The sequence below is a fragment of the Hibiscus syriacus genome, unplaced genomic scaffold (genome assembly GCF_006381635.1).
Source record: "Hibiscus syriacus cultivar Baekdansim isolate YM2019G1 unplaced genomic scaffold, ASM638163v2 tig00112216_pilon, whole genome shotgun sequence".
Lineage (NCBI taxonomy): Eukaryota > Viridiplantae > Streptophyta > Magnoliopsida > Malvales > Malvaceae > Hibiscus > Hibiscus syriacus.
In genome coordinates this window covers 193,778-219,403 of record NW_024063269.1, presented here as the reverse complement: position 1 = coordinate 219,403, position 25,626 = coordinate 193,778, and the positions used below count along the sequence as shown (strand labels likewise).

Genomic DNA, 25,626 nt, shown 5'->3' with positions numbered 1-25,626 from the left:
ATTTATTACCTTATTTTGTAATTTATCTTAATTTTTTAAAAATAATTTCATTTTTAGCTTGTCTTCACATAACATGATTTTTATTATATTTAAATCATAACATGAACATAAATAAATAATTATATATCTAATCACTTTTATCTCATAATCTATAAAATAATAATAAAAATTTAAACATTAATGGTGCTAAGATAACTACTAAAAATGACGTAACATAAAAATCTGTAGATGACATGTTTGAATACCTCTACAAATAGTTTAAACACAAGATCTTTAAAATTAATAATTATATATTTAATTATTAAAGTAACTTTAGTTGTAATCATCAAATGAGTTTTAACCTAGGTTAAACCATCCATTTGCCCTTCATAAATCAAATAAATGTGACTTCAAAAATTAAAAAAATTATTGAAGTAAAGAGTATCACTCTATCACCCTTCTTACATGAACCTAATTTGTTTATAAATAAAAAATAAAAAAAGGTGTTGAGGGGGAATATTAGTATATGCAGTAGTAATCAAACCTCCCCTCTTGTCATCTTTCATATTTCCCATTCTAAGCTTCGAAATTCAATCTAGTCCTCTTCAACGTAAAATCTTTTAGGGGCTGTTTGATTCAAGGTATATCTTATTACCGGAGAAATGGAATCCTCATTCACCGTTTGGTTAGCCAACATTTCAGCTCTCGATAATCTTTTATTACCAGCAGTGAATTTTTTGGGGTATATTAACGGGAATGTTATTACCCATTCCCTTAAGTATTGTTAGATTACTGGCATTTTGGACTAAAATGTCCTTAATTTTTTTATTTCAAAAATATCATTCTTCTGTCGTTGAATAATAAAAAATCTATAAATGTTAAATTATAAATTTATCCTTAAATTATTTTAGATTTACAAAAAAAGTCTATAATTAAAATTTTATATGAAATTTAGAGGTTAAAATAAAATTTTATCCTTTCATTAAACTATTTATCTTTTTAATTTTGTAAAAAATATATATATATATATAAATTTTATGAATTTAAATTTTTTAAAGAAATTATATAAATTAATTATAGTAGAATTCAACTTATTAAAAAAATAAATATATAATAAGGACAATTTAATAAAATATACATTCTAATAATCTTTTATTCTTTTAATCAAACACTATAATCTTACATTCATGTTAAATCAACTAAACACAAAATACAACATTTACAGTAATTTTATTTTCCGATAATCTTTTATTCTCCTTATAATCTAACCTTCTGTAAATCAAACGTCCTTTTACGTTTAAAAAAAAAAACCCTAATCCCCAAAATTGGGTTCATCTATCTCTCTATCTTTAACGACAAGAAAACGAAAAGAAAATTCCAAGTTTTTACCCCCACCTTCAGTTTTCCTGGAAACGAAAAACAAGGATTCTTGAGGAATTTGCAATCCAGTTAAATGCAAACGTCGTGTCGTTTCATTTCTCGCTTCCTTCGCTCCTCCAAGCATATTTCTTCCTCCATCATTGTCAACTCATCGTTCAACAGTCTCTCCCATCTCGATTTAGTAAATCCCCGAAATCAGGGTTTTTCTCAGTTTAGTCCCTATACGACAAATTCTGGGCAATTCAGAGGTTCGAAACATTGCATTTTGCTGGGTTTTGTACTGCCCGCTGATGATCCCACCGGTTATCAGCATCATCCACATTTTTACTCTTCCTATCGGAGTTGATAGTACCATCTCTTGTGTAAAGAAAATGCTTTTTTTTTATTTATTTGGAAATTGTTTACAAATGAATATCGATATGTATATGCAGGCTTTTTTACGAGGGCGAAACCAATAAAGAAGATTGAAATCACTGATCAGCACAGGTACTTTCATTTTGCTTTTACTTTTCTACTTGACCCTTTCGAAAATGGGCGTTGAAAATTCACGTAATTTATCCTTCAAAAGAACCGCATTTTCCCCCCCCAAAATTTTGTTTTGCGTTCAAATTCACTTTTTAAATGCTGGCTAATAAAAACAAAGAACTAAATGAGGAGGCTAAACGAGAATTTCCGTAGTGCAAGGCAGAATCGTTTTTCTCAAACAAAAAAAGAAAGTTGTAAGGGTCCTAAGGGATTCATCTTTTGCAATAACTAGTAACTGCTATAAAGTCAAATTACTTAGTGTATTTTCATTTTCTTGGATACTTTAGGTTGCCATTTGATTGAATCCTGGTGATTAAAACTAAGAGTGTGGTGGCTGCTTATTATATTTCATTATAAGTGACTTGAGCTCTTTTTGTTTTCGTCTGTTTGTTTGGTGAATGCTTAGACTATATGTCAGCTTGTTCATATCCTTTTGCCTTGACGTTTTGTTGTTTGCCTTAAATATTTGACACTCTAGTCAACGAGCTGTTACAACTGCATTATGGTGCAACTTCCTTGTCTTTTCTCTCAAGTTTGGGGTCTGGTTAGCAACCTCTAGCCATGTTATGTTAGCTGAAACGGTTCATTCCCTTGCAGATTTTGCTAATCAGGTAGTTAAATCTCTCTTTTTTGTTTCCCCCCATTAGTCTCTCACTCCCTTGATACTAGCTTGTTGCCTTGTAACTAAATTGATTGATTATGAAATGCACATAATCTAATACATATTGCATTGTAGGCGCTTCTTGCTTATGGTTTGAGTAGTTCAAGACGTGTCCCAGATGCATTGCATCCGTAAGTCTCTTTTCCATGGTGCAAACAACCTTTACTAAGCATAGTAACCATGTACCAATTATGATTTTCCTGTATCATATTATGCATCTTAGTGTTCATGGATACTTGATGTGCTATTGCATAGTTTATTCGTTCCATTCATTAACATGTCCACTAAATAAACAAATTTATCTATTAATTTATTTGCCACCTTACTCCTTGACATTATTCTCGTCTGTTTTCCAAGAATTCAAGTAATTAAAGTTAACAGGTTGCTGTTCTGAGCAAGAGTAGAAAGTTGAGAAATTTGTATTTTTTTAATATCACATTTTTTCTTTCTACTAAGATAGGTGACTTCTTTTGAAGCTAGTTCCTATGTTTTAATTTGATGCATGCATGCTAAACAGGGATTTATTTGTAAACACAAGATGCAAGTTCAGATTTTAAAGGATAGGCTGAAACCTCTGTTTTTTTTCCTCAGATATGGCTATTCCAAGGAAAGATTTGTCTGGTCCTTGATATCCGCTGTTGGCATATTCTGTCTTGGTTCCGGTGCTACAATTATTCATGGAGTTCAAAACCTATGGATAGCACATGTACTTGACTATTTTCCCCATATATTTATATATATTATATATTTTTTAAGCTCTCAATAAATTACATTTTATTTCACTTTCTGTTTTCTTCAGCCCCCAGATAATATCGAGTATGCAGCTTTGGTGATAGGTGGTTCATTTATAATTGAAGGTATAATTGGAGCATTATGATTGTATCTTTTGGCCACAAAAGTGCATTTGCTTAATCCATTTCTCTTCAGATTTCCCTCTTTAAACTATAACATCATCTCTTCAGGCGCTTCTCTTGTTGTTGCCATACAAGCCGTCAAGAAAGGTGCAGTAGCAGAGGGAATGAAAGTGAAGGACTATGTCTGGCGTGGTCATGATCCTACGTCTGTTGCAGTCATGACAGAGGTAATTCACTATGCGTTTTTGCGCTTTTGGTTGATAAAGAATTGAACTTGTTAAATGCAAAGTTGGGATTTGGGAAATTTAGAATAGCATTAAAGAGTTTGGATGAATTCAAAATATTTGGTTGCTATAGTAGTAAGATTGTAGATGATATGATTTCTTGACATGATATTTTAATTTATCTTATTTGCCTTGTAGAGTACTTGAAATTGAAACTGTTAAAGTTATGGATAGATCTATCAATTTAGTGAAGAGAAGAGCCTAATTTTGATCAATATACCATTAGCTAATTTTTTTTTTTTGATAGGAATTGCAGGCCTCGTTAAAATCCTCCTTCTTGATTAAAGGATCTTGTAAAAAGCTCCTTAATTAGTGGAAGGAGGAAAAGAGTGCCTTACGATTTCATTAACCAGAAAAAAACATAAGAATACAACCAGGTCGCCACCCCCAACATAAGCAAACAACCAAAAACAACCGAGAAAACCCTACACGACAACACTAACACAGCTAAAACCTTATAAGCTACAACAACAGTCACAAAAATGACTGACCAGCCTTAACACCTTAACACCTGAACAAAACAAACCAGAAGCCGAACATCACAGCTAACTCAATCCATAACAGACAAAATCAAAAACAAAATCCCGAACTTCCGCACGAACAGATAACCAGAAAAAACATCCACCTAAAAGACAAAATCCTGAACTTCCACACGAACAGAGTACAAGAATCATCTTCCACCTTAACGCCTCTTCTTGCTCGACTTGAAAGTTCCAAAACACCCACTGCCTTAACCTTCCTCTGAGGATTCATACTACGACTTTAACGAGGCTTCCTAGTTTGAGCCGCAAATTTGACTTGAAAATTTCTGAGAGAAAAATTACCTTCCTCTCCTCCACAGCTTTTTGTTTCTGACGCCCATCCAACATGGGGGAATGAAAAGAATATTCCTCAGAAGCACGTGCAGGTTCACACCTTTTCCTGCTATCTTCTTCTGCTCCTCTCTTATTTTGAATCAGCACTTCCTCGTGTACCCCACTAACACTCTCCAAAGCCTGAAAAATACCACCACTTTGATAGACATGCTCCTGCACAGCTGCCCCACTAACCAAATCCACATTCTTGATCTCCGAGAACCTTTTAGAATTGATATCAGTCCCATGCGCAACTACCCCATTACTGACTGTCGGGGACACAGCTTTAACAGCCCATACCTCACCTGAACCACACATACCGCCCCAATATGCGTGCCATCAATAGACGCTCGATTTTCTAGTTGAACTTCCTTAATATTAGTGGAATCATAATTAACTCGTGAAAACGTTCCAGTACATACCGCCAACTCGAAAGACTTTACTGGCAAGACACCATCAAGGTCCCCCTCCGTGGGTAACGGTGAAGCAACTGCCGTTTCCGATACAGCCGAATCCTCCCAGACGGAATCAGGGCTAAAGCAAGGTTCGATCTCGGAAACAAATACTGTAAAAGATTGATCCCCGACTTTCAAAACACAGGATTCTTCCACTCGAACTTTACAGTTCGTAATGATCTGAAACAAGGCCCTATCAAACGAGCCAGGATATAAGGTCCCTGCGTCAATTGAGATAAGAGTTCCCCATTTTCCTGCAATGTTTCTGAAAGTAGAATGGCTCCACACAAAAGGTGGAATCCCTCTGCACGATAACCATGCCCGTCGGCTGCTACACTTAAAGTTTTCCGACCACAATTCCACCTTGTCAAAGCATTTATTCAACGCTCCAATCTGATTTTTTAGAGCAAAGTCTCTACTCTCTTCATCTTCAAAAATGATCAGAATTGCTAAACCACTTAACCTCATAATTTTCGGGCCTAAAATGCCTACCTTATGCATAACAGCAGCTAACTCTTTCATTTTTATAAATTTTCTGCACCAACCAACCAAACTATCTCTAAGAGTAATTAGTTTATCCTCGTCAACTACACCGATAATGGGAGATTCTCTGACATCCTCCTCTCTACTCTTGACCATAGTTGAATTTGAACCAGTAACCTTTCTCTTCCAGAAAACATCACGAGGTTGAAATCTCGCCATGAAAACTCTAACCTTATTACCTTGAATCCAAGATCTATCAGCACAGAAGATAGCCCTCCTCGCGTCCTCCAATCTAGAGAAGCGGACAAAACCGAACCTGCTTCCTCCCTTGCTTCTTTTGATGGGAATGAAAGAGTCGACCACCTCGCCATATTTATCAAACAATAACCAAAGGCCTTGATGATGAAGACACTCTGGAATATTGAAAATAATCACTGTAACGCAACTTTTCCCAACAGATCTTCTCACCTGACTTGCCATCTAAAGGAAATAAAAGGGAAGGAGAACGAAATTTTTGAAAAACGCCTAAATTTTTAGAGAGAAGGGGGAGCTTCTCTCACTTGGATTTAAGCATTCAATTTCACATGTTGTCCCTTAAACCTTGCAAAGGTAAAAATAAAATTGAAACGAAAGGAAGCACTAATCTTCAGTTACATTGCACATCTGCTGCCCAGGGGTAAGCATTCCCTAGTGCAGCCATATTTTGCACTATTGAGACATACTGCAGTATATGTGGGATTTATGGAGCATTTTGATATTTTACATGCAGGTGATCTGGTTGAATAATTTTTTTTGAGTTTTGGCTGTTATTATTGTGGTTTCACCGTATGCATTTCCCCTCTAGAAGATGAAATACTTTACCAGTCATCTGATAGAATCTGGAGAAAGTTTATTGTTAAACTGATGGGTCTGAGCTTAGGTTCATGACATAGTTAATTTAACAAGCTGCCATAAATGAGAAGAACTACCTGTAATTTCCTTTTCCTCTTGGTCCATATTCTGTAACAGACTGCTAAACTAGTGAACTGTAGAAGCACGGATGTAAAAGACTAATTAAAATTGCATCTTCATAACAAGAACTTCATAGTTGCAGTTATCTTTATCTATATCAGTATATCTATCACTCCATTGATCTTCATTATTGCCCTCATTTGGTATAATTTCTCATGCATTAAGCAGGTGTAAGGGTTTCTTAGCTTAATTGATCAGATCCTGGTGTAGTGATCGAGGAATTGTTTTCTCTTTAAAATATTTAATAGGGTTGATTTGATTGCTGTTTTGAAATATCTAAAACTTTCAACTGGATGTCTAAATTGGAAATCTGTTTCTTAATTTGTTCTTATGTTTTACTTCTGCCTCCTGCCATCTTCTTCTCCATTCTCTTTCTTCTGCACACATTAAGGATGATGTTGAGTGTTGACTGAATTATCTCTATGTTTTATCTTTCCCTAATTTCCTTTTTCTGAGTACTGCACCTATCTAATCCGTTAGTGTACCTTAATGCACAGTTTTTTTACTTCAATTTTTTCCTTCAAAAAGTTATACGAATCATGATGATAGCTGTGGTTTTTCTTATCTACTGCAGTTTGTTTCTCCAGTTTCTTCATAGTAGATTATGTCAACTTTTTCAGGATGGTGCTGCCGTAACTGGTCTTGTTATAGCCGCAGCATCACTGGTTGCAGTGAAGACAACTGGGAATGCCATATATGATCCCGTAGGCTCCATTATAGTTGGCAACCTTCTTGGAATGGTCTGTTATACTTCTTACACTTGAAATTTTTACATCTTTAACTGAATATCTGTAAATACTGCCTGATATAATGCAACCAAACTCTTTGAACATTCAGGATGGTATTTATTGGTTTCTCGTAGTCAATAAGTAGTGTTTGTCTTAACTAGAAGCTTGGTGTTTCTTGAATTAAGGGCATAGTCATAGTTTCATTTACCATTTTCTCATCTTTTTTAGGTGATATGTTTCCAATTAGACTTTAGGCATTTGTGTGCTTTTATGGGTTACTGAGAAAACATACCATGTTGGCTTTAGGAATTGATTGGTGAAGAACTAGGGTGCGCTTGAGCTTTTTGCTATGACGTGTGAAAAAGACCAAGAACTTAGGCAAGTCACTAAATCTTCTGGCGAGGTGATATGCAGGATCTGATTTATGATTTTTGTCATATTTAGTACTATGAAAAAAATGCATGGCCATATAGCAGTGTTAATTTTGGCTGGAATGTCCTTTATGAGATGGATGATTGGATACTGTTTCTATACTTGATGGCTTTGGCATCTTTGATGATTTTTTTTTTTTTGATAGAAGTTGGAGGTCTCATTAAAAACTCCCTTTGTATTCTTCCACATACTTAGAAGTATGTTGAAGAACATTGGAAGGAAGAAAAGAGTGCCTCATATTTTATTAAATAGAATACCAATTACATGTGGTAGCATCGAACCCTCATAGGGGAATATACAGCATTACAAAAACCATATCACCTAATAATCTTCCATCTTTAAACAAAAAGCCCCTAAGAAAATAACCATATTTCTAAGATAAACCTCAAGATGAAAGATAACATAGCAAATAAAAACCAACAATTACAACCACAAACTAAAAAACGCCTCTGAAAACATCTGTCGGACAATCACGACCCAACTGGAGGAACAAGTTCTAAAGAAATATCGCAATCTTCAGGGACCCAAGAGTCAGGTTTGAAGGAAGGATTAACTTCATGCACCAAAATATTGAATAAATTAGCACCGACCTTCAACTCCAACAACTCATCAATTCTCCCTTGAGCCTTAGTGAGTATTTGGATTTTTAGCTCTATCAAAAGACGTAGGAAACTCACAACTGCGATAGATTGCAATTAACTTGCCCCACTTAGTTGCAATGTTTTTGAAGGTATCTCAATTCCAAGCGTGAAAAGGAATACCTTCGCAAACTACCCACACACGACACTCCACCACTAGGCTCTCCGACCAAGTTTCCACTTTGGAAAACCACTCTGCTAGAGTCTCTAACTTATCATCTTTCATGCTTCTCAATGAATCATAGTCTTCAAAAACCATAAGAACTACATTTCTAGCGGTTCTCATTAGCGTGAAACCAGCTAATCCTTTGGCTTGTATCTGGTTAGCAAGATTACCAATTTTGATAAAGTTCTTGCACCACCCCACAAGACAGTTACTCAACACTTGAAGTTTATCTTCGTCCACAACACCCTCAACTTCACAGTGTTTATTCCTTGAAATATCTTCCAACCCAGACTTACTTTGAACAATTGTCGAGGACTTTCGCCAGTAAGACTGTCGGGGTTTATATTTAGCCAAAGAGACTCTAATTTTGCTGCCATAAATAAGTTTACCATTCATCAAAGAAATCGCTTTCCTTGCTTCTTCATTTGAAGCATAGCGAATAAACCCAAAGCTAACCCCATATGCGTTTCTTTTATTGGGAATGAATGCATCAATAACTTGTCCGTGTGTGCCAAAAATATATCCAAGTCTCTTCCAATGGATCTTCTCCGGTAGGTTCTCAATGAATAACGTGACGCATCCACTTCTATACCCATTAGTACCATTTGTATGAACTTCCTTCCACCGGTTTTGAAAACCTTTGCTTCTCCTTCTCACTACTTCAGAAGATTTTTCATTGGCAAACTCCTTCTTTGTTAACTCCCTGGTTCCATGGTGAACTACATCAACAGCCGAAAAAACGGGAATTGCCTCCACTGACGAAATCCTCTCAATCCTATAATTCCCACCTTGCGAAGGAGACGTACCACTGTCATCAATCCTAATAGCAGGTGGTTGATAGTCTAATGTTCCTTTAACAGAACATTTTTTCAGAGATTTGGTTGGGAGAGGACGATCACCCGACCTCGCTGAAACTGCTCTTAAACTTTGCTGATTTTGGCGTAGAAGAGTGCCTGTAGGGAGTACCGTCGGCCTCAACTGTCCAACCTGCCTCACGGGCCAAGGCGACCAGTACATCGTTTATATTACAACGCTCTGAAAGATGGAAATTACCCTCAAACCGGCCAGCAAACGTCTGGTGAAGGCTCGCCTGTTCCATTTCCGCAGCTTAGTCCTCTCCTTTTCATTCTCCCTCTCACGTTTTTCCTTGCCGGAGTAAGAAGAAGTTGTTGCTTCATCGGGTCCAGAGGGAGTACGAGTGTGGTTAACAGCGACTGCAGCAGACCTTGAAGGAGGAACAGAACGGTGACCCGCAGAGGATGCATCCACACTGTCTGTTGCAGCAGACCTTCGAGCATCCACCGCGTCTATTGCAGCAGACCTTCGAGGTCGCCTGGGCTGAGACGGGAGTTGGGGTTCCATGGAGTGGTCTGGAAATAAACAGAAAGGAGGAAATGGAATATATTTTCTGCCGAACCCGTTCACTGGAAATAAATGGAGAATAGAAGCGATTCTCGACCCTTGGAAGGTGGTTCTGGTCGCGTTAAGACGCTGAGACCGGAGGTGCAGCGATGTTGAGCACGGATGGCGGGAAGCGGCTAAAATCGGCAGAGGGCTTCGTCAAGATCTGCGACAATAAAATGATTCTATCACGAAACTAAAGCCAGATTTGAAATCACCGTGGGCCGGCGATCCTCCCAGTAAGAAACGGCGTCAAAAAGGTGGTCGGAGTGTGGCGGCGAACGGCTGACGGCGGCGGCGTGTGGCGGACGACGGCGGCAGACAACGGGTGAATGTCGGAGGAGAGAATAGTTTTCAACCACGCCTGGGCTCGTGGAAATTCAAAATTTGAATTTCCTTAAACGGCGCTCCATCTTTGATGATAAACCTGGATTTCTAGACATTGCCTTTGTGAATTCTTACATAGCCAAATGTTGCTAAAATATTACTTATTTGTAGTAACCTGGTTACGATTTAGGTTGCTGAACAAGATTCATGGGAGATTAAAACATGAGGAATTCTTCATGTTTTGCCTTTCATTGGCTCATAGGTTCTCAACTTTGTTTCACATGTAGTTTTGTCATACCATGCACTGCTATAGCATGGTAAATTTGGAAACTAAATCCTTACGGTTTAGTTTCATAATTCGAGTGGGTTCTTTTGGATGAAATGTAATATATAATGTCTGTTTGCTGAAGGACCATCTTTCTGCCTTGTTTCCTCTTTCTTTCTTTCTTTTTCTTTTTGAAGATGCCTTTTTTTCCCGTCAGAATTAATTGATAGCATATAATATTTGTGGGGGATGCATGTAATTTGACATTATGATAGTGGAAAAAACTGAGTTGGTCTTTGTTGCTATGACTACTATGCTAAGACATTGTACGTGTGCTCATGTGAGCGCGAGATAAAGAGTGGGAGAAAGATGGAGGGAAGGGGAATTATGTAGTTAGAACGAGTCAAAAGTCTCAAGGCTGTGTTACTATAGTTTATAATTTCAAGCATCTTTGGGTTTGTGGTATATCTTATTGGAGCATATCAATTTTGTAGGTCGCAATATTTCTCATCCAGCGCAACCGGCATGCCTTGATAGGGAGAGCAATAGACGACAATGATATGCAGAAGGTTCTCCATTTCTTGAAGAATGATCCGGTATATCTCTACTGGAATTGTTTGACTTAAAATCCTCTTCATTTATAATCATTCTTGAAAAATTTTAGGGGTATGACATTTCTGCAGGTTGTTGATGCTTTATATGATTGCAAGAGTGAGGTGATTGGCCCTGGGTTCTTCAGATTCAAGGCAGAGATTGGTGATTTTCTCACATTGACTTTTACTTTCGGCATCATTTTGCAAATTTTCTTCATCTCATCCAATACAAATATTTTGATTGGAAAGCAAGGGATACATTTTACTAGCTCTGGCCTGCTAAAGTAAATAATTAATATTTCTCTAGTTTAAACCTTTTGACATTTATTGTTATTGCTGTGACAATGTGCTACAGATTTCAATGGAGAGGTGGTTGTGCAAAACTATCTTGAAAGAACAGGACGGGAAGAGTGGGCGAGACAGGTTAATATTTCAGTCTTCGATTTCCTTTTCGTCTTCAAAACATTTGCATGTTCAATATATTTTGCTGCTATCTGTCTAACTTATAATAGCCCATGATTTGGCCTTTTTTTTCCTGTGTGCATTAACATTTTCCTTGATACAAACAGTTTTATATGATATTCTCTAATAATCAAGCATTCCTTGCGATACCGGACTTAATAACATATTTTCACAATTATCTTTTATTTCAATATGCTGATAACTATTCTGTTCTATGGTTTGAAGTTTTAATATCTTATCAACATCAAACCACTTTTTGCGTGTGCTTGCATTGTTTGTTGTCAAGAATTGGCATTTTCGTCTATGTATATATCTTGAGAACCAGTGTCCAGCTGGTTTGATATTTAGTTTAGTTTTAAAAGCAAATGTCAGGGAAGAGCACTAATCTAGGAAGCCTGAAGCTTTTAATTTTGGTATTTTATTATGCTAAATGTCCGTGTAGACTAACCAGAATTCGGTCAAACACAGTTCCGAGAATCTGCAAAGGAGAAAGATGATTCTGCATTGCTAAAGATCATGTCAAGTTACGGTATGCAAGTAGATGAATTAGTGATTATAATAAATATAGTTGTAATGTGTATAACTAAAGAGTTCCTTTTGCAGGTGAGGAAGTAGTCACAGCATTAGGAAGTGAAGTGGATCGACTCGAAAAGGAGATCCAAGAACTTGTTCCCGGCATTCGGCACGTTGATATTGAAGCTCACAACCCCATTGACCTATCATCTTCATGATCCCAGATTTTCTTTCGGGCATTATTTCTTCCGTATTTTTTTTCTTGTTCTACTTGTCTAATGGACAAGAACAAGAAAAAAATGCAATTAATTAAAATGTCTGCGTTTTCAATCGAACTCTATCGATAATGCCGGATTATTATATATTAGTGGTGATAAATTGTATAACCTGTGAATAGGGGATATTTGAGTTTGAAAAGGAATGCAATTCTTAGAAAGCTGAATTTATCACAGGATCATGGCCTGCTATGAGATAATAAGCATGTAGTTTGCCGAGCAAAGTGAGTAGGAATTGGTGTCCTCTAAAGAAAGAGGGTAAATTACAAGTTTAGTATCTCAACTATTATTTTTTATTCTGTTTTAGTTATTCAATTATTTTTCTGTTTCAAAATTATGCCCAACATTAAGTTCTGATTTCATTTTAATTGTCTATGGTTAAAAAATTAACAATGATGTTGATGTGTCATTATAAGATAAATTTATTGAATATTTAAAAAAATGTTAGAGAATAGTTTTGTTAATTATTTAATGATTTGTGATTAAAATGAAATCAAAATATAATATTAATTATATGATTGTTTTAAAAAAATAATGGTTGAGTGTTCAAAATATAAGAGTGAGAGTCCACGAGGTAGTGTGAGCTAGAAGTCGAAGTTATCTTTTTTAGTTAATTGTAGAGTTTGATAGAGCTCTTTTAGAACATTTTCAAGGTTGTTAAATCATCGATTGAGACCCGTTCTGATACCAATTATTATCTTTATCGATTAAATGGAAATCGCCAAGACATTTAAAAAATTTGTGTGGAAGTAACTGAAAAATAGAAAAAAAATCCACAACGATTTATAGTGGTTCGATTTTTTAAACAAAATTCTACATCCACTACCTTAGCATCCACACTAAAGATTTCTCAAATCTACTAGATTTGCTAACATTTGAGGACAATGTGTAACCTTACAAAGACACACAAGGTTTATACCTTAAAACCTTACTTATACGCTCTCCGCAAGAGGGATTACAAATTTAGCAAACAAAAGAAAATCTCACAAAGACAAATGTGTTTGAAACTAATTAAGCACACACCCAAATTACACTTAAGCAAGAATAAGCAAGAAGCTCACAAGTGTATTACCAAGAGATTTGACAATTTTAGCTCTAAAACTCTTTTGATGTTGGATTGGTCTTACAATTTTCTTTCTTGTTGTTCTTCATTTAAATCTTGGTCCCTTTTATGCCTTTTAACATCAATCTAATCGTATGGAGTTGTTGGGGATTGATTAGAGCTGTTGGATTTATTAATTTTAAGCATTTAAAGATCACTTGCACATTTGGTATCAATACCAAGTAATGTGAATCGAAACCGGCCATCCTAAAGGTAAAAGTATAGCCGTTGAACCCTTGAAATCGATACTGTTTAAATGAGTATCGATACTCACCTATCACTATCAATACCAACACCATGGTATTAATACCAAATTGCTCACTAGAATATCAATATTGAGACTAACATGTTAGTCTCGAGATTGACAATGATTTTTAGCTAATTTTAAGTGTTTTGAGTTTTAAAACAATATTTGTAAAATATGAAATCACAAAATAACACTTGTGATCATTTTTTCACACTTTAAAATAGTTTATGACAAATTATTTATAGAATCCCAAAATACAAATTTTAACAACTTAAAACATTAAAAAATCATGTTATATCAAAATCAAAAGTTGATTCAACAAAAAATGTCAATCTATCTCGATATGTTTAATTCTTTAAGGAAAACTGGATTTGCAACAATCTGAAGAGCTGCCCGGTTGTCACAGTAAAGTTTAACCGATTGCTTTTCACTTACTCCTAACTCCATCAACAACCCTTTTAACCATGTTATCTCTGTTGTGGTAATCGCCATACTTCTATACTCCGCTTCAGTAGACGATCGAACTACAGTGGGTTGTTTCTTCATCTTCCAAGGGATCAACGAGTCACCCAATTCAACGCAAAAACCAGTCACTGACCTTCTGTTCATTAGGCAAGCAGCCCAATCCGAATCACAATGGGAATGACAGTCATTTTTTCACTTAATAGAATTCCTTGCCCTGGATGCTCTTTCTTAAGTTAATGCATAAATTGACAAAGATGTTGCACAACGAAACTGATATCCAATCTTGTATGCATTAGATAAAAAAGTCTTCCAATTAATCTCTGATACGTAGCTTTATCAATCAACTCTTCTTCACTGTTATTTTGCAGCACAGTTTCATCCTACTGTACAGAGGTAAGCTTTATATTTTATTCCAAGGGAGTTGACGATGGTCTTACTCCTCATAAACCAGTGCTTTCTATCAGCTCTAATGCATATTTTCGATGGTTTAAAAAATACCCTTAGCAGACCTTAAAATCTCGAGGCCAAGGATGAACTTTAACTCTTATAGATCCTTCATTTTAAAGTTCTTATGAAGAATGCTTTTAAGATCTTCTATCATTTCTTCATCACTTTCCGTGATCAAAAGATCATCAACATACACAAGTAAAACAACAATCTTGGCACCTTGTTTTATTGTGAAGAGTGAATAATCATATCGACTCTGTTGAAAACCAACAGCTAATAACATAACTGTTAGCTTAGCATTCCACTGTCTTGAGGCATGCTTCAACTCATTTAGTGATTTTTGCAGATGATAAACACGAGTCTCCCCCAAGCTGCAAAAGCCTTGGGGTAACTCCATGTAAACCATCTAAAAAAGATCCCCTTGTAAGAACGCGTTGTAAACTTCCATTTGGCATAAATACCACCCAAAATTTGATGCCAAAGCAAGGACAAAACAGACAATGGTCATCTTAGCAACATGTGAGAATGTCTCAACATAATCTACATCTTCTCGTTGGTTGTCGCATTGGCAACAAGACGGGCTTTGAACCTTTCCACCTCCTAGAGGCCTTATATTTGATTTGAAATACCCGCTTACAGTCCATAGGAACGTTCCCTGGAGTTAAAGATACAATAGACCAAGTTTTGTTTAATTCAAGAGCTTTAATTTCCTCATTCATGGCCTGCACCCAAGATGGGTGTTTGATGGCTTCTTGATAAGTACATGGTTCAATATGAATAGAATTAGATGCAAGAAAAGTTTGAGTATGTTTAGGTAAATATGAATATGTAATATGATTTGAAATGGAATACTGACCATGTGACGAAGTCGAGACTGAAAGGGAAGCAGATTGGAAGAAGTAAACGAAATTTTTCAACCAGTTGGGTGGTTTAGTCACACGGGTAGAACTTCTAGAATGTTGCACATGAATGACACTAGTACCAGAGCACATAGCCAAATCATTTGACAAAGGTGAACCATTTAAAGGACTGGATAAAGAAGGCAAAGAACAAACTAAATGACTAGAAGCAGATGATTGTGAAATAGACAAACCTGGTTGTGATGATCCAGAAGATTCAAAAGGAATTTGAAGGTTAGGAATAGTGGGCAGAGTGTTAAGAACCAAACAATCTGAATCAACTACACAAGGATTCGAAGGGAAAAAACAGAAGACTCTTATTGAGGGAAAGAAAATAGAAAAACATACTCAAAAAATATCCATGCTAACAAAAAAAAATATTTTCAAGATTAAACAAGATATACCCCTTTTATGTATTCGAATATAAAAAAAATGGAGGTAATGGCTCGAACAGAAAACTTGTCATGTTGGTTTATATTTGTGGCATAGGCTAAACATTAAAACACATTCATATGAGAAAAATCAAGAATTTTGTTGTAAAGGACTTCAAATGGGGATTTCCAATACAAAACTAAAGTAGGTAACCGATTAATAATGTAACCGGCAGTAGTGACACATTCTTTCCAAAATTTCGAAGGTACATTTGACTGAAACCTAAGTTCTCTAGCTATTTGTAGGATGTGTCTATGCTTTTGTTCTGCAACTCTATTTTGTTGAGGAGTGTGAAGATACGAACTCTGGTGTATGACCCCTAAAGATGAGAAAAAATCAGAACACTCGTTAAAAAATCTCGTACCATTGTCACTTTTTACAACCTTAATTTTAGCCAAGAACTGGGTTTTGACAAGCAAGAAGAAACGTTTAAGGCACAAAACAATATCGCTTTTAAGTTTTAGCAAAAAAACCCTACTCATCCGATTGTGATCATCCACAACAGTAAAAAAGAATCTCTCCCCACTATGTGTAGAAGACCTATAGGGTCCTCACAGATCAATGTGAATCATGTCAAAAGGTATAGGTGACCTAGAAGTGCTAATAGGAAAATGAAGCCTTGTTTGTTTAGCTAAGGGACTAACATGACATTCATTAGTATGTTGCTTATCAGCAGACACAATAGAAGTTAAAGAAGAAATTTTATTCATGGTAGAAATAGAAGCACGCCTCAAACGGGCATGCCAAATATGTAAGTTTTTATTCGCAAAAGATGTCATACAAACAGATGAACCATACCATCACTACGTGACACAACATTGGGCAAAGAAGAAAAACAAGGTGATGCAGAATGTAAACCAGTAGGCAAAGCTGAGGACAAAAAGTGATACAACCTTTTAGACTCCTTACCAGTTCCCTTCTTCGGTTGTAAGATCCTGAAAAATACAAAAATTAGGATAAACTAAAATAGAGCAATTTAGATCTCGAATGAGCTTTGAAACTGACAAAATTATGAAACATAAAGGACATAGTGTAAAGTTTGACTAGGTTTCAAGAAGCAAGATCATGTATGGGTGATGGGTGTTGTTTGAGCATTTGGTAAGTGGAAAATACGTTAGGGACATGGATTTGGAGATTGTAAGCTCTTGAAATCAGACACAATATGGTCTGTTGCACCTGTATCAACAATCCAAGAAACAGAATCATTAGATTCAAAAACAAATATTGATTCAAAATTCAATACCTGTAAAATTCACCGATGTATCTGTTGCAAGATTCTGATGTAGCAAACTCAAGATCTGATTGTATTGTTCGTGAGTGAAGACTGTAGCATTTGTAGAAGGCAGAGTACTTGCAGAAATCAAATGCTCATTAGTCATTACCACTCTCAGCATCTTGTTCCAAATCAACAGAAACCATAGTTGGATGGAAATCCAATCAAACGATAACATGTCTCTCCTTTGTGTCCCTTATACTTGTAATAATCACAAATACCTTGAAAACAACAGCGATCTGAAGCTCCTGTTGCCTAGGAATATAGTGCAGTTGATTCCTAGTACGGGGAATAACCAGAAAGATGAATTCGTTGTACCTACTCTAGTGTAATCATGGAATATGGCTTGTTAACAGTTGGAAGAGGTTGCATTAAAAGAATTTGACTCTGGATTGTTGCATATGTTTTGTTTAATCCCATCAAGAATTGGAGCAGCTTTTGCTGAACAAGAAGCTGGAAATTTTGTCGCGAGGCTTCACAATCACAAGATGAAAAAAAGAACAAGTACACGATATTCATCCCACATAAGCTCAAGATGAGAGTAATACACCAAAACAGATGAATCTCCCTAAGTCAGAGTAGCTATTTCCTGGTGAAGAAAAAAATTCGTGATCCATCAATTTTTTCGAACCGTTTCCGCAGATCCTTCCAAACCAGAGCTGCATTCGAAGTGAAAACAATCCCAGCAGATAGCTCTTTACTCACTGAATTTAAAATCCAAGACAAGACGATGGCATTGCAACGCTCTCATTGTGAATGCAAGGAAACGTCGAAGCTATCTTTCATGCAATCTCCATCGATGAAACCCACTTTACTCTTCGCAGGAGGGATTCCATTTTAACCGTCAACATAAATCAATTTATGTTGTTTATTGTAAGATAACTCAACTATAAACAGAAGCCTTCCCTACCTCATTTGTATAGTCCATCATTTGAGAATACAAAACATTTATTAGAAAGATTTCTTGTTCTCTCTTTACCTTGTTCTATATCTCTTTACTTCTTTTCTTCCACAGATGAAAGCCTCAGTGCTTTCGTGCCTTGAAGAATTTTAGGTTCTCATGAGTTGTTTTGCGGGCTGATTTAGTAGAGTGATTCGAGCTTCACAATACAAGTTAAAACACATAAGGCGTAAAGGTATAGTTCAATGAGTTGATACCCTGAGTTCTAGACATAAGTGAGGGCGATACACTCTTCACCTTCTTAAATGGACCAAGACCATGTGACAAGCTGAAGTTACAGTAAAGAGGAATCCAGAGTTGTTCAAAAGCCCAATTAGCTTAATATATTATACACGTGGCAGGCGGTGAGGTGCAAAATTCCAAGAAGCCGAAGATGGAATAGCAACATCCACGTGATACAAAATTAAATAAATATGTCTTATAGTGTCGGTCGAATAAAAAAACAGAAACAAATGCACATAATTGTCTTCATTATGGAGTTTTAATCTTCTAGAATTATGCTTTTTCCATCAATAAAAGAGAATAATTAAACTTTAAAACAAAAATTAAGAGTTGAGGTCATTTATGAAAAACATTTTTTATCAAATATTTCATTTGTTAATTACAAAAAATATTTATTTAAATCAGATGAACCTAACTTAAATTATTATTTTTATAAAACCCAAGGTAATAAATATATTTTGTGTAAACTACACAAATGACCCCCCGATTATAGGGTATTGATTTATTAAGTCTCTCAACTATTAAAAGTTATAAAATGGTACTGTGATTACATAGTGTTGCTTTGTTGAGTCTCTCGACTATTAAAAGTTACAAAATGATCATCCGACTATCCATTATATTCCAAACTCATCATTTTATATTAAAAAGTGAATGATATTCTGAGCGAAACGTTAACTGTTGACTGTAATATGATAAATTATGATCCTAGAATCTCAAACGACTATCATACACTGGTCATCATGTTAACGTCCAACTTAAACAACTGCCAATTTTTAACGGAAAATGATGAGTTTGGAACATAATGAATAGTCGAGTGACTATTTTGTAACTTTTAATGTCGAGGACCTCAACAAAACAACATTCTATAGTCGGAGGATCGTTTTGTAACTTTTGATAGTCGAGTGAATTAATAAAGTAGTACTATATAGGCAGGAGACCATTTGTGTACTTTACCCATATATTTGAGACCTTAATTAAATTAATAGGGTAAATTACATATTTAGGTCACTCAACTATTCACAATTTCATTTTGGTCAACCAATTAATTTTTTAATAAAATCATACGTTTTGGTTTTATTTTGGTAATTCAATGCTAAAAAATATAATAACAGTGTTGGTGTGACGTTTTTTATTTTTTAGTGATGATGTGGTATTACCTTATAGTGACACGTCAATATCACTGTTAAATATTTAATGACGGATGATCAAAATAAAAATAAAATATAATATTACGTATGATTTAAAAAAATAATTAACCAAAACAAAATCGTATGAACAATTGGGGAGTAAAAACATAATTTATCCTGTACATATATAGATACATATTAGTTAAAATTTTATAATTTACTGGTTGGAAGCCATTCTTATCTTAAGAGAAAATAACTTCAGTGACCGAAAATGCCTTATAATATACGATTTTAACCAACTTTTTTTGGATTTGCGAAAATGACCAACAAATTCGTAACGTGAACTCGAATTCGCAACGCGAACTCCAATTTTGCAACTCAGTTTTGAAATTCGCAACACATAAGTCAAATTCGCAAAGCACATTTATTTTCGCAACGCGAATTTTATTTTCGAATTCGAAACACAATATTAGTTTTGCAACACAAATGTAAACAATATAATTGCAACTCATAACCTAAAACCCTAAATCACAACTTAGTCCCATCTCCATCTCTCACTCTCTACGGCGACATCCGTCCCCATCTCCGGCGAAATCTGTCCCCATATCCGGCGACCCCCCTCTATCTCCATCTCTCAGAGCCACCCTCAAAACCATTCACGCCCACAAATGGAAAATCAACCACCGAGGGTTAGTTTTTTTAATTATTTTTATTTTGAAATTTTTGTATTATTATTACATTTTTCATATTTAAATTGATGATAAATTTACTGGTAATTTCAATATATAGATTAACCATTTCACTTAGATTGCTTAGTAAATTCATTCGGTTGCTGTCAATACTGCTAAATTGTTTAGTCTTTAACCCTGTGAAGTTAGTATTTGTCTTTTTTTTTCTTTTGGTTGAAGTAATGCAATTCATTCAAGTTTCAATTTGCAGAAGAATAGTTTTTGAAACTTAAATTCGCAACACGAAAATGAAATTCGCAACGCGATTTTAGTTTCACGTTGCGATTTTCATTTTCGTGTTGCGATTTTCATTTTCGCGTTGCGAATTTAAGTTTCAAAAACTACTCTTCTTCTGCAAATTGAAACTTGAATGAATTGCATTACTTCAACAAAAAAACTATGATAGAATAATGACTTGGGTGAATACCGTACTAGTTTGAAACATATTTGGCTTTGTTTTCACTGTTTAATATTATGTCTGTTTATAGTGTATAATTTGTAGTTTTTGGTATATCTAACATGGTATGTTTATTGTTTTTGTTAGAAATTTTTTTCGGCTTCATTGACTCTAAGGAATAAATTAAGCCTAGCCACTACAATAGCGTCGACACATACACATGTACAAAGAAAATTGTTTAAGGATACTTGCTTCGGGCCATGGCTGAAAGTATAACATCCAGGTGGAGATGCTATGTTGACCCATTTGTTTCTTCAGACCATGACTAACAATCTACCCAAGAGGATACAACGTGGTGATGAAGAGATATGGTTTCATTTTCCACCGGCGTATACTTGTTTTGGGCGGGAGGAGTTTTGCTTAATCACTGGTCTACGTTTCGAACACGATGAAGTAGGTCGGTACACTAGTCATATCGCCCGCCCATTATGGTTATCTCGAGTTTTTCCTGAGCTGGCAAAGGCAAAGCCCAGTTTACACGTCGACGACTTGAAAATATTACTTCTTAAAGATGGTTTTACTCTGATGGATGACCTTGATGTTATCCGAGTATGCCTTTTATTACTTTTGAATATCGAATTTTTAGGCAAAGAGGCCAGGCAACCTATTTCTGAGGACCTAATATTATTGGTAGATGACCTAAATGCATAGAACATGTTTCCATGGGGTTCATATCTATGGAAAGCTACCTGGAAAAAGTTGTCGTCTGCCTTTAAGGACTGTCGTAGTTTGCGTGGTTATGGTTCCAAATACACTTTGCTAGGCTTTATGTGGGCCTTTAAGGTAATAATTTCTATATAATGTTTTCAAAATTATAATTAAATTTAACAATTACTAAAAAATTAATGTTTGTGTATTATATTGTTTGTAGATTTGGATATTTGAGGCTTTTCCCAGCATGCAGACATATGCAATCAAAAAATCAAATGATATTCCTATGGCTATTACCTGGAGGAGGATCCAGCTGCTAGATTGGGAAGATTTAGTACCATATACGACGATGAATGATGTAAGTTAACACAAATACTATCATATATAAACAAGTTATTACTAGTAGACGTTTGACTTTGTTTGAGCTTTTATATTGTTAGGAGGCAAACTATCCATTACAGAGGCTGACACCCACAGAGGCTGAGCTTGCCACTGATTAGTGGCAAGCTAGTAAGCGTTTTTTTATGGAACGGATGATGAACACCCCCAACTTCGAGAGCCATCACCTGATCGAGCCGATTATACACCTCCACACTGAGAGCCATCACCTATTCCATCACATCATCAAGCCTCTTCTCCATCATCACCTCATGATAGGCAACCGACAAAGATGCCACGACATTTATCTCCCCGTTCTCCACCTCCACGGGATGAGTTAGGGGAGTTACGTTATGAGGTCATTGCTTTGCGTGATGAGGTCGGTACTTTATATGACGATAATGGTGCATGGCATGATGAGGTAAAGTCTTTACGTGGTGAGATAGATATTTTAGGCGATGACAATGGTGCTTTACGTGGTGAGATATCTACTTTACGTGATGAGTTAGCCGCTCTACGTGAGATTGTTTCATCGTTGCAGAATGAAAGTTCATACTCTACACAATGAGGTAAGTTTGTTTAATACTATACTAAAAATGCAAATAACCTTTTTTCGACATTATTTATTTATTTATTTACTGATTTATGTATTAATTTATTTTAGCGGCCCGATAAGGTAGATCCTTTACGTCAGGTTTTTCTTACACGACGAGGTTCACGCATCAGACGTCGTGCACGTGCCATTACGTCTCCTTTCACCCCGATAGTTCCAAGACTCTATAAGAAAAAGCTCGATTCACCTGTCATCGTTCAAGAGGCCTCTCCTATTGTTCAAGAGGTCCCTCTCATCGTTCAAGAGGCCCCTCCCACCGTTCAAGAGGCCTCTCTCATTGTTCAAGAGGTCCCTCCTACCGTTCAAGAGCCCGATTCACATGGCATATTATGTTGACATATTGATAAACCCCCTCACGTGCCTGGTATGATGGATGATTTTTGGCTTTCGTATGAGTTACCGGCCAGTACCATTCCTCAGCAGGAGAGGAGAACACTACCAGACACAATTATGGATAATACCCTTTGGGCTAAGACCGCAGTTGATTTTTATCTACATGAGCGGAGCCAGGGGTGTTACGCTGACATATGCAAAATTGACGATAGTATGCATTTGTTTCTTGATCGGTCTTGGTGTGGTGTTTTATTAGGGGTTGAAGAGAATGACTATTTCGAATGGGGGGTAAGTCTTATATTCTTCTTATATTGCATTTTGATTATTTTTTTAAATTTATTAAATTCACTAATATATGTATTTTTTTATAAAACATCATATTGATGCATGAGTGTCACGTCTTCTGATTATAAGGAAATTAAAGAAAATAAAAAAGACGCGATGGACTATTATGCCTTCGTCTTTTCACGTAGCTCACTTGAAGGATCAAAGAGACGCTTCATATGCGTTGGGTAATGGAAAAACTATCATTTATCCTGCGTGGTGAGAGGTCGATAAGGTAATATTTATTTTTGAATATTTTAAAGGTGTTAATAAATTTTATTTGATGTGCGCAATTGAATTATTATTTATGATTGCAGTTGTTTATCACTGTTATGGAACGTCTTCATTGGCTTCTCGTCAAGCTTCAGCTCCCATCCCTAAAGACGATAGTATATGACAACATGTTGAATTACATACCATTGTCTGATTTGAAAGATATTATTTGTAAGGGATGGAACACACATTTGGCTAAATACTTGGATGCAATTGATTATTAGACTAATTCTGGAAATAAGAAGCCAAAAAAGTTTAAAGTTACAATGATGAGAGACCAGACAACGCCACAACAAATGGCGGGAGCCAGAGGGGATTGTGGTCCTCTTGTATGCATGTGCTTGGAACGTTTGACAAAAGGAGGTAAATAGTTTCTACCTCCCATAGATAGAGATAGAGGTGCAGTAGGGTTATGGTTTCGGCATTTTATGGCTAGAGTGATATATTCGAGACGTTTCCTACATGTATCCGCGTGCTGAAAGTGTGCATAAACAACCATTTGTTATTGGTAAGTTTGAGCAAGTGTTGTTAACATATATACTCTTTGTTGGTTTGAAAATGTTTGGTTAAATACCTAGAATTCAATAATTTGTTGTTTGTTGGTTTTAGATGTGTACAAAATCTCATGGCCATAACATTTCTACAGGTTACTGAAGTGAGCTGCATGAACAAATTGATGTATTTGGATGTAAGCTCCCTATTATTAGGAGCATTTGGATATACTATGAACAAATGTTATATATATATATAGCAACTCATTTATAATGTTGTTTAATTTTCAATCTGCATTATGTTGAAGGCAAAAAAGACCTGTTGAATGTACACTTTCGTAACGTGAAAGTCAAATTCGCATTGCAATTGCGTTACGATAGTAAAATACGCAACGTGAAAGTCAAATTCACGTTGCGATTGTTGCGAAAGTCAAATTCGCAATGCGGAAGTCAAATTCTCGTTGCGGTTTTGATTTTCGCGTTGCGAATTTGTCTTTCGCAACAATCGCAATGCGAAAATCGCAACGCGAATTTGATTTTCGCGTTGCAAATTTGACTTTCGCAACAATCGCAACGCGAATTAGACTTTCGCGTAGCGAATTTGACTATCGCAACGCGAATTTAACTCAAGTTACAAATGCATGTTCAACTGAAAATGTTCAAACTCAAGTTACTAATGCATGTCTAACTGAAAATGTATGCATTCACACATAAAATACACATAATGCAACGTTTGTATTTAAAATCACACATAAAATACATGTTCAAACTCAACATAACAGATCATAGCAATGTTCAAACTCAAGTTACTAATGCATGTCTAACTGAAAATATATGCATTCACACATAAAAATACACATAATACAACGTTTGCATTTAAAAATCACCTAAGTTAATAAGTCCCAAAAGGTGAAGTCGGTTGTGATTGGGATTTTGATTTTGATTGCGATTTTGATTTCCTTTTGCTTGGAACCATATGAGCTTTGGATTTTGATGAGGATCCATATTTTGGTAGAGGAAAAGATGATTGTGATGGCACTGGTGATCCACAGGTTAACATTGTATGACCACTTTCCTTGCACCGACTACATATTGATATCCTCTTCTCTTCACCCTTAGACGGTATACGATCGTGATTTTTTGGTCGGCCAGGTAGCATGTTGTCCATGACTGGTGGCAAAACTATTTGTAAGTCATCTGGTATATCCCACTCAGAAGGATGTGGAATAGGGTAGACAATCTCGGCATAAGTCTGTCGATATACTTCTGTAGTGTAGCAATCCATAGCGTATGCGCTTGAATCATCTTAGTTTAGATGAAGAGCAACTTTTATAACATGGCCACACGGATAACCAGATGTTTGTCATTTTATACAACTACACGTCTTTGCATTTAGATCGACAAGCCCATTTAAGTTATTATCCAATACTTCAAACAAAGTGTTTGAACATGGTTCAACTCTCCATGACATTGACTTCACAACACGTTTCGTTATCTTTTTTTCAGTCCATGGTGTAACACGACGTTCCAATGTTCCTGTAAATTTAAATAAATAATACTTAGTAAAATATATTAAATATGATAAGTTACGAATTTAAAGAAATAATACCTGCATGATTTCTTTTCTTGTAGTACCACTGTTGAATAGAGGCTCGAAAAAACTCCATTAGCATAGTAATGGATAATTTTCGGGAATGACGACTTAGAGCGTTGATTGATTCTGCACTATTAAACGTCATGAAACCATATCTTGCTCCAAGTTGATGTACTCTTGACCATCTTTCAAACCCGACATCTTCTAGTGTTTGAGCACATTGAGGCAAAACACGTCTTAAACAATTTATATGCTTATTAAAATCCACTTCCCGATAAGCTTTTATAGCCTTCCAGTATGTCCATTTGTGATTTTTTATACCT

The 25,626-nt window shown here is 35.8% G+C and overlaps 1 protein-coding gene across 2 annotated transcripts; it reads left to right on the top strand.

Moving 5' to 3' along the window:
- The first annotated feature begins 1,321 nt into the window (after positions 1-1,321).
- Positions 1,322-12,489, top strand: LOC120175825 (metal tolerance protein C4-like). Of its 2 annotated transcripts, none has more exons than XM_039182381.1 (13): positions 1,322-1,607; positions 1,791-1,845; positions 2,363-2,495; positions 2,621-2,676; positions 3,137-3,251; positions 3,345-3,402; positions 3,508-3,626; positions 7,107-7,226; positions 10,938-11,039; positions 11,127-11,199; positions 11,392-11,459; positions 11,967-12,027; positions 12,102-12,489. In XM_039182381.1, the coding sequence occupies exons 1-13, from the start codon at positions 1,433-1,435 to the stop codon at positions 12,227-12,229; spliced, it is 1,263 nt and encodes a 420-aa protein (XP_039038312.1). In that variant the 5' UTR covers positions 1,322-1,432; the 3' UTR covers positions 12,230-12,489. The 2 variants fall into 2 exon arrangements, with proteins under 2 accessions (XP_039038312.1, XP_039038311.1); XM_039182380.1 differs by having other exon boundaries at positions 1,327-1,700; positions 12,102-12,486.
- The last annotated feature ends 13,137 nt before the right edge of the window (positions 12,490-25,626 follow it).

Excerpts from the sequence above, each read along its gene's own strand:
- LOC120175825 (XM_039182380.1), top strand. The coding sequence starts at position 1,433 with ATGCAAACGTCGTGTCGTTTCATTTCTCGCTTCCTTCGCTCCTCCAAG. Across the intron at positions 1,846-2,362 it reads GAAATCACTGATCAGCACAG|TCAACGAGCTGTTACAACTG; the intron begins GTACTTTCATTT and ends TTGACACTCTAG. Across the intron at positions 3,252-3,344 it reads AAAACCTATGGATAGCACAT|CCCCCAGATAATATCGAGTA; the intron begins GTACTTGACTAT and ends TGTTTTCTTCAG.